The 10,504-nt window shown below is 40.1% G+C and overlaps 1 protein-coding gene across 1 annotated transcript in view; it reads right to left on the bottom strand.

The window, feature by feature from the left end:
- Positions 1–258: 258 nt before the first annotated feature.
- CDHR1 (cadherin related family member 1) overlaps positions 259–10,504 on the bottom strand; it is a 58,089-nt gene continuing 47,843 nt past the window's right edge. The window contains exon 17 of the mRNA XM_034774968.1: positions 259–865. Coding sequence (XP_034630859.1) covers positions 314–865 — 552 coding nt within the window. The 3' untranslated portion in view covers positions 259–313. The remainder of the gene's footprint in view (positions 866–10,504) is intronic.

The following is a 10,504-nucleotide window of genomic DNA, read 5'->3' as shown; positions in this document are numbered from 1 at the left end:
GTCCCCTCCTGAAAATTATGGCCTACCTCAGGACAATTAGCACCTTGGTCATACAGTGCAGGGAGGAAACTACTTTTTAGAAATGATCTGAATAAAATTCTAGCAACTGACACCGATATTATATGTGAACTAATTCCATTGCAAAATATATTAGCATGTAATACTTGTGCAAAGTAACAGGTGATTTTAGCAGTGGGGAACTGCTTTTAGTTCATTTTGTATTGAAACAAATGGAAAAGATCAATAACACCATGCACCTCTCACCATACACTGCATGGCTATGTGATCTCCATGAGTGGCTGCTGCAGATGCACTAAATATGGGGGTTGTTGCTGGTTATGTTCCTCTTTTCAAACTTCTGTTTGAGCTCTGACACCAGGGCATGGTGAGTGCTGCTGGGGCCCTTTTTCTTCCCCGGCTTGTTTATAAACTTGGGGCTTAGGGAGCCTGACACTGTGGTCACTCTCCACTCAGTGCTATTTATCTTGGGCTCTAAAACTGGGGGAGGGGGCAGGGCTGGGGCAGTAGGTGGCAGAGTGGGCACCTGGACGTTATTGTTGCTGTTCTCATTCTGCAGACTCTGTGTGTCATCCTCAATGGCAAACTTCTCGGCAGGATTGCTGGACCACTTGAATTTCAGCCACTCCATCCTGACCGTCCTGGGTTGATGGATCTGTCTCTTTTTTATGATCCGTCTCACCGGCATGATTTTGTTGGATCTCTTATTGCGCCAGAACATGGCAGTAGAGATCATGATTGTGATCACCACCATTACGCCCATGACACCAGCTAGCACTCCTAAGGCTTTCATGGGGTTATCTTTAGTTTGCATCAAAAAGGCGGCCATTGGCCCTTTGTGAAGAGTCTGTAAAAGAGTACAAAGAGAACACGTGACTTACTCTATGGGACAGACAGAGATTCTATAATTTCATTTGTCCAAAATATGTAATTGTGACGGTTGACCAAGATAAGTTGTCTTTTTGTAAAAAAAAGAAATAAAATAACCAATTTGATTATTTTACCTTTGAATTTGGGTCATTTAGATTTAATACCAAACTGGACAAAAAGAAATCCCGACAGTATTGTACTGTAATGGCCAAACACTGAAGCTTACAGTGATGTTACTGCAATGATTTGGATCAATCCTGTGTAATACTGGAGTATTTAAGAGAAGAATTAGCTCTGCAATATGCAGCTGAACTGTTATGCTGTATTTTAGAATTAATTTAAAAGAAAGAACAATACTGTTGAATCCCAATAAGTGGGACATAATCTTTTGAGAAGATCTGCACATGATACAGTTTATGGGACTGTTACTGAATATGGCATTAAAGATATTTTGAGGCAACCGTGTGTTTTTGATTGCAATGTACACAATAAGTCTCTAGCAGATCTGTGTTGCATTCTGTTTTCTAGTACTCTTTTACAGACATAACAAAACTGTTTGAGGTAATGGACCTGAGTCGACCAAGATTTTTGTTTAAAAAAAAAAAAACGAAATAAGAGCTAGTGTGCACTATATGTGGCATATTAAGGACAAATGAATGAACAGTTCATTTTACAGCTTAGCACACTGAGCGCTTTGGAGGTCCCCGTATAATTTTTCGGATTTTGCCCTGAGGGTGAAGTCTGGATCTTTTCACACTTTTCCAGTATGTGATGGTGGAGATCACCATTGTTACAGAAATGGTGGAAAGGACGCCACTCATGCAAATTCCAAATATTGTCCATGGATGCTTCTTGAGGCCTAAAATATAGGATTTTACCCTTGATTTGATCTGGAAATGTCAAAAATAAGAGAACTTATCAACCTGTGCACCATTATATTCCTAATTTTAGATAACCATGTTTGATGTAAATCTTTATCCTACATACAAGCTAAAATAAAAATTGCCAACTGTGTGAACTAATCCTACATTTTGCCCATCCCTCACCAGCTCCACAGCCAGGAGAACTGTGGTAGATGATGAACACAAAAGATTCTTATCCACTGTTTTAGAGCAGTCGGATTATTTCCCACCCCTCCATTGTTCATGTTGTTCCCTAGCATTGGCAAATGTTCATGGGAGAGCATCATGCAATTGGTGATTCATGTGATCTGAATGATCCCCAGCTCCCCAACAACAGTTACAGCTGCATAACGGTGAGGGCTTACTGAGTGTCCTCACAGGCCTAACAAAATAAGAGCAGTGCTCCTTGGAATGAAAGTCCGAGTTGCTCATAAACATACAAATATCTACATCATATACAAACTCATGGAACAAAAACATACCAGGCTCTCCTTAATATCATTCTACACAAGCTAGAAAACTTCATATTGGTGCACAGACAAAATCAAATTCCCTTTAAAATGACCAGGAGTGGTGGATGTGTGGGGCAAAGTATCACATAGGGAAAAACACCAAGAAAATTAGCTCACACTTTAGTCTGTAAGTGGCCATATTAATCTGATATGGCCCGCTCATGTTCTTTTAATTAAAGACTTACCCAGCTACAGGAAAGGACAGGAAGAAAAAGCCTGGTACATCACAATAGTATATCTTCACCATACACACTGTTCAAATATGGAACCTAAAAGACTACTAATAATACTTGTTTAGTTGTACAACCAGTGTAGTTGTAACTGTGTTGGTCCCAAGACATTAGAGAGATGAAGTGGGTGAGGTAATATATTTTACTGGATCAACTTCAGTGACCTGAAGAAGAGCTCCATGTAAGCTCAAAAGCTTGTCTCTTTCCCCACCACAAGTTGGTCCAATAAAAGATATCACCTCATCCACTTTGTCTCTCTGTTAATACTCCTTATCATTTGAGACTTGTGAAGGTGACTCAAGCCTAAACTGTCATTGGCAGACATATAGGCTATGCCACTATTTCTAAAACATTTGGGCAGTACACGAATCATCAGAACAACAGGTAGTAGGGAAAAGTAGATAATAACTAAACAATAGAAGTGGTTCTTAACAGCTTATTTATTCTTTTCAACATAAACCTTGTTCCAGGCTTGGGCTTTCTATTCTTCAAAATTGTTATAAACCACTTAGCAACCTTGAAACTTTTGCCATGTTTCATCAGCCCTATAATTATTCACAGCTCCTCACTGGCTAGTTTTCTCATTGTAACTGTGAAAATCACAGCAGTAGACATCAAAGAATCTTCTCCCGTTAAAATTGGTGTTTTAACTCCTTTGATGTGCTGTGAAAGAATTGTTAAGGGCTAGCTTCTTTCCTACTTAAACTTGAGAAGACTGGGCTATTTAAACATGCAGAACAATCCACGTTTGTGAAAATACTACAGAAGCTTTTGGGATTAGAATTATTTAAATTCTGTGTATGAATATATTTAATGTGTACAAGCTGAATTGAAAATCTCAAACATACAGCACCATACTATTGCTTAATATTCATATCTGAAGAAATTACAGAGAAGTAATATTTTTCATACCCATTCCTATGTGCTGATCTACAAAGTATTAAAAAGCTGGCCAGTTTTCATTGGCCAATTCATTTCATTTCCAGTATAACAACTTGAGGATGTTTCATGTTTAATAATCATATCTGAGCTGGATGGGTCTGAGGCCAAAATGTTTAAGCCCCAGGGCCTAAATGTTTCCTGACCTTCCCCTTGGGGTTATGTAGCTCCATACCATTCCCAAGGTTGGCCTGTATGTTAATCACACAAACTGGGCCAGAGTGCTTATGCAAATCACAACTGATTATATAAGTGGTTAAAACCCCAACTATTATAGTCATGCCATTTTGATTGGCTGAGAATTCCATGTCAGTATATTTTTACATGTTGTTTCTTACATGTATCCTGTAAATATCCTGACACTGGCAAAATGTATATGTACCATATGAGAGTGGCAAAATGCATAAAATTTTCAATATGAAATTAGAAAAATCCGTCTTCTCATATGTACTTTAAATCATACAAATTATGAAGAATATAACAAATAGTTCGGAAAGAAAATATTTTCAATATAAGCTGAATCTGATTAAACCTGTGATGTTTTAGTTTTGGCATAAAGCAAGCTATTATAGATATGAATGCTCTAAACAGGTCCCAAATTCAGTGAGATGGGAGACAGTTCTAGGATGTTAAATTATGAATCTTCTAACATGAACTGTTGTGTATTTGAATTTAATAATTATTTGAGATTGTCAAATAGGCTCAAAGATTAATACTGCACTATATGGAATACAGAAAGAAGACATAACCCTGTAGATGGTGAAGAGAGGGTAGTTTGGTCCCTGTAACTGTACCTCGTGGAATTCTGACAGGGTTTATTCTTAGTCTAACTCCCCAAACCTCTGTCCTTTTATAGGGTATGAGACAAAGAAACTCCTTTTTGGAGGGAAAATACTTCCCCATTATTAATTTTTATCATGTGTTCTGTTTTCCTAATTACTGATGGATTTTTTTTCATAATCCTCAGCTTATCTGACTGATGAGTAAAAAAGGAATCTCTAACCCAATCATTATTACTAACTGCTGTGAAATCAACAGTTCTTAATGAGTTAAAAACATCTTTCAGTGGGTTATTGGTTCACCCATTTCAGAACCCTTCTGTAAAAAAAAATTATTCCATATTCATCACCCAGTCCCTTACAGAAAACATCTGCCGTAACAAATATCCCTTATCAATCTCCCAGTTTTATTTATAAAAAACTTTTCTGTAGATACTTTTATTAGTTTGAGGGGGTCTTTTCCCTGGACACCTATATTCCACAGACTTGGAGATGCTGAGCATAATTAGATACAGCTGAGCACTTAATCAGATAAAAAATCCTGAGTACAGGTCACTCACATGTTAAGAACCAATGCTCTGGGCCTTAAAATTTAAACACACTCTTTGCTAATATAAAGATTCTGGGATAATAGTTAATATGCAAATACATTTAACATACAAGAAAAAGTGGTCTAAAAAGGTTAATATTTACTAACAGAACTCTAGGCTATATTGCCATGCAGACAGAATCTAAGCAATTACATCTTTAAGTTGTATCCCCCTGGAACAGCTCTGTTCTGCAAACATAGATAGTGCTGGCTAATCCCATTTATTCATGACTTTCAGATAATACAGAGCCCGAGCAGCAAAATTTACATCTGGATCCAAACTTCCCCATGGTAAAACAGATGAACTATCAGAAAGGTGGGAGTGCATCAGGGATCAACAGTGAGCCCTTTCTTGTTTAGCCTCATGCTGGGTACCTGCACAAGGCGCATAGCTTAGTGCATGTTGTTTACAGATGATAGATAGTCTAGAAGAGGATTCTTGATAAATGGAGATGTGTTGGACAGAAATGGGCTCAAACTAACCAGAGGAAGAACAGAGTATGTATATATATATGTTATGTTATTTAATATTGTGAGCACTGAAGAATTATCCATAAAACTAGCTGAACAGACAATATCAAAAATACAAAGTTTTCAAGTATCCAGAAGTATGGGTTCCAGGATCTGGGGAAACAGAGGACCAAATTAGAGCTAGGATAATAAATGCCTGGCTCAAATGGAAACAGATAAGTGGTGTAGTATGGGACAATAGGATACGGGTAAAATTAAAAGAGAAAGTCTTTAAAATGGTGGTTTGTGCATTTTTAATGCATGGCACTAAATGTTGGGCAACAAAGAAGAAACAAGAGCAAATGATCTATTCCACAGAAATGCAAATATTGAGATGGATGCATGGCGTAAGCAAGAAAGATCATTTAAGGAATGTGTATGTTTGAGACGTGCTCAAAGTAACATCGAGAAAGAAAAAAAAATGAGGAATGTCTCATCTCACATGGCTTGGTCAAGTCAAGTGGAGTCCTGACAACTATGTGGATAAGATTGTCCAACAGAACAAGACTGAAGAAAAAAAAAGACAGAGACTGACCCGAGAAGAAGTAGTGGGATGTCATAAAGATATGTTAGCATGAGGAATGACAGAAGCTATGGCATTGAATGAGCACTTCGGAGGCAGTGATCTCAGAGTGGACCCCATGTAATGGGATTAATGCAAGAAAGAATAAATAGCAACCTCTTCAGTGATCTTCCAGAAAACACCATCCTGGCCACTAAGGATGTAGAAGCCCTCTATACTAACATTCCACACAAAGGTGGACTACAAGCCGTCAGGAACAGTATCCCTGACAATGTCACGGCAAACCTGGTGGCTGAACTTTGTCCTCACCCACAACTATTTCAGATTTGGGGACAATTTATACCTTCAAGTCAGCGGAACTGCTCTGGGTACCCGCATGGCCCCACAGTATGTCAACATTTTTATGGCTGACTTAGAACAATGCTTCCTCAGCTCTCGTCCCCTAACACCCTACTCTACTTGCACTACATTGATGACATCATCATCTGGACCCATGGAAAAGAAGCCCTTGAGGAATTCCACCATGATTTCAACAATTTCCATCCCACCATCAACTTCAGCCTGGCCCAGTCCACACAAGAGATCAACTTCCTGGACACTGCGGTGCTAATAAATGATGGTCACATAAACACCAACCTATACCAAAAACCTACTGACTGCTATACTTACCTACATGCCTCCAGCTTTCATCCAGACCACACCATATGATCCATTGTCTACAGCCAAGCTCTAAGATACAACCGCATTTGCTCCAACCCCTCAGACAGAGACAAACACCTACAAGATCTCTATTAAGCATTCTAACAACAACAATACCCATCTGCTGAAGTGAAGAAACAGATTGACAGAGCCAGAAGAGTACCCAGAAATCACCTACTACAGGACAGGCCCAACAAAGAAAGTAACAGAACGCCATTAGCTGTTATCTTCAGCCCCCAACTAAAACATTCCAGCGCATCATCAAGGATCTACAACCTATCCTGAAGGACAATCCCTCACTCTCACAGATCTTGGAAGACAGGCCAGTCCTCACTTACAGACAGCCCCCCAACCTGGAGCAAATACTCACCAGCAACCACACACCACACAACAAAAAACACTAACCCAGGAACCTATCCTTGCAACAAAGCCCATTGCCAACTCTGTCCACATATCTATTCAGGGGACACCATCTTAGGACCTAATCACATCAGCCACACTATCAGAGGCTCATTCACCTGCACATCTACCAATGTGATATATGCCATCATGTGCCACCAATGCCCCTCTGCCATGCACATTGGCCAAACAGGACAGTCTCTATGCAAAAGAATAAATGGACACAAATCAGACATCAAGAATTATAACATTCAAAAACCAGTCGGAGAACACTTCAACCTCCCTGGTCACTCAATTACAGACCTCAAAGTCGCAATACTCCAACCAGGGCTGGCTCCAGGCACCAGCTTCTCAAGCAGGTGCTTGGGGCGGCCGCTCCAGAAGGGGACAGCACGTCCAGGTATTCGGCAGCAATTCGGTGGATGATCCCTCACTCCGCCTGGGAGTGAAGGACCTCCCGCCGAATTGCCGCTGCAGATCGCGATCGCAGCTTTTTTTTTTTTTTGGCTGCTTGGGGCAGCCAAAACCCTGGAGCCGGCCCTGACTCCAACAAAAAACAACTTCAAAAACAGACTCCAACAAGAAACTGCAAAATTGGAATTAATTTTCAAACTGGACACCATTAAATTAGGCTTGAATAAAGACTGGGAGTGGATGGGTCATTACACAAAGTAAAACCTATTTCCCCATGCGAGCTTATGCTCAAATAAATTTGTTAGTCTCTAAGGTGCCACAAGCACTCCTCATTCTTTCTTCAGTATATGTAATTTGTCTCCCTTTGTTGTTCCTGTACTATGGGACACCTTCAGTGTCATGCTACAGAATTGATTTTGACAAACACTCATAATTAATGGAACTCATTTCAGGTCATGTACTACTTAGCAGGGTTTATCTGATGCTTAGTTCATCAGGCTTTCATCTACAGTTAAGTAACTCAGGGGTAGAATTTTTTCCATGTGTGGGCAATTAAATGCACACTGACACAGAGATGAGCCTGAGCAGCAAAATTTACATCTGGATCTGAACTTCCCTAAAATTTTGGAGAGTTCATATCTTGGGTTCTAGTTCAGACCCATCTCTATTTTAATAATGGGAACACTGCATGTATAGTCTTGCTCATCATGATGAAAACTCGTCGGTGGATGAGGCATCACTGAGCTTCAATGCAATTTCTTTGCCAGTTTCCCCAGGCAATAGGACACATTCAGAATGTGGTAACTAGTCTTGGATAAAGGTGCCTAGGGTGTGTTATAAAGCACAGAGAAATAAAAGATAACATGCCTTATGACAAATGAGTTGTTCAAGAGCAATCTCATTGCATGCCACTTTATAATAACCACTCATCATAAAGCTATTTCCAAAGGACAATCTAAGAGGCCTTTCCCAAAGGTAAGGTCAATCCAGGTGAGAGAAATCACTGGGCATTCATTGATTGCTAGTGTCACCTTACATTTGTGGAAACTGATTTTAAGAACTTCTTTATGAATACTAATACTATAACTACCTAGCTATTGTGGCAGGTTCTCTCTTTCCCTGATCATCCTGGTGTTAAAAAAAACCCTTTCTTAATTCCTATATAAAAATGTTTCCATTTTAAATTTCTACCTTATTACACCCTGTCTTGTCTTTCATGCCTAATGTATATGCTTATCTCGTATACTTTTTCATATTATCCATTATATATTTGTTCTGTCATCATCATCTATATTTCAGAAGTCTAAATAAATGCCCAAGCTGATGAATGCCCAAATATACCACTGATTTTAGGAGCCTAAATATGGACTTATGCCTAGTCCTGCAAATAGTTGTGTCCAAATAGCCTCATAAACTTGCAGAGTCCCAGTGAAGTCAATGGGGTTCTGTGTGTATGCAGGGATCCATCTATGTGGAACACCCTACAGAACTGGAGCCTTAGCTGCCTAGCTTTAGTCACTCACATTTGAACATATTGGAATAAATTTTAAGCAGGACATATCGGGAAGAAAACAAAAGGAAAAACAGTTGCTTCTTCAGCATGTTTCTTATTCTGTCGAGCAAGGATAGGAGATAAAGAAAAGCATTGGCCACCAATCAATACCAATTTCCATAAAACCAGACTCAGTTAAATTAAACTGCTTCTGGATTTTTTTATTGCTGTATTATTCACAGAGCAAAAGGTCTTTTTGATGTGCACTACTGACGCACTTAGCCTCAAGGCATCTATCACAAAGGGCACAGCCCTGCACTAATTGCAATGCTAAATGTTAATCAGAAAAATATGCCTGTTTAATTACTCAGTGTGATTAACACTGTGAGAAACCTCTAGTTATGCTGTCAGAAAAGCTCTGCATCCAGAAGGGAGTAGTTTAAAAAAAAAAAAACCCCACTCAGCATACAGCACTCTAACCAACAGAGATGGTATATGCACAGAGAAGAGAGAAAAAAGACACATTCACCTATAGCCTGTGTGTGGCTTGTACATGATCCTAACAAAAGACTGTTTTCTTCACATGGTTAAGATTGTATTGTCCAGACTAGATTTTAGATGCTATATGGACTCTTTTCTACCAGTTATAACCTCAGACAAAAGAGAGACAACCCAGATGGACTCTTCAGTGTGCTAACAGGACAGACACTTAGCAGAGGTGGTCATAAAGAAAGAGAATGAGAACCCATCTACACGGGGCAGGGCCAGGTTTTCTGCTGCCCCAAGCGGAGGGGGAAAAAAAGAAAAAAGCTGCAGCAGCGCAATCGCGCCGCTCCACTCTTCGACAGTTCGGCAGGGCTTCACTCCCTCTCTTCCTCTTCAGCGGCACTTCGGCAGCAGCTCAAAGAGGAAAAGAGGGACTCGCTGTTGAATTTCCGCCGAAGACCCGGACGTGCCGCCCCAATAGTGGCCGGAATGCCGCACCTTTGTATTGGCTGCCCCTAGCACCTGCTTCTTTAGCTGGTGCCTGGAGCCGGCCCTGAAGCCACAGCAGATTTTAGTATTTGGAAATTGAATCTCCCCCACAGGCTGAATCTGAGAGTATTTTTTGCAAGTAACTCTGGACACCACTGAGAAACTACAAGTGATGTAAGAAGTGATCAAGCACTGTGCAAGGATTTTTCTGTAGGGCATACTATGAGATTCGTTTTGTAGCTCCTGCCTGAGCGGGCTAATTATGAAGGTTGTTATAAAGGATTGTTACAAGGAGCAGGGAGAAAAATTGTTCTTCTTAACCTCTGAGGATAGGACAAGAAGCAATGGGCTTAAATTGCAGCAAGGGCAGTTTAGGTTGGACATTAGGAAAAACTGCCTAACTGTCAGAGTGGTTAAGCACTGGAATAAATTGCCAAGGGAGAGTGTGGAATCTCCATCATTGGAGATTTTTAAGAACAGGTTAGACAAACACCTGTCAGGAATGGTCTAGATAATACTTAGTCCTGCCATGAGTGTAGGGGAACTAGACTAGAAGACCTCTCGAGGTCCCTTCCAACTCTATGATTCTAAGTGGAATATAGTGGACTGAAGTCCATAAATGCAATGCTTGGGAGAGGGAACACTGAAAATCA

Source organism: Trachemys scripta, chromosome 7 (assembly GCF_013100865.1).
Source record: "Trachemys scripta elegans isolate TJP31775 chromosome 7, CAS_Tse_1.0, whole genome shotgun sequence".
NCBI lineage: Eukaryota > Metazoa > Chordata > Testudines > Emydidae > Trachemys > Trachemys scripta.
The sequence above is the reverse complement of the archived record's forward strand: the minus strand, read 5'-3'. Positions and strand labels throughout refer to the sequence as shown.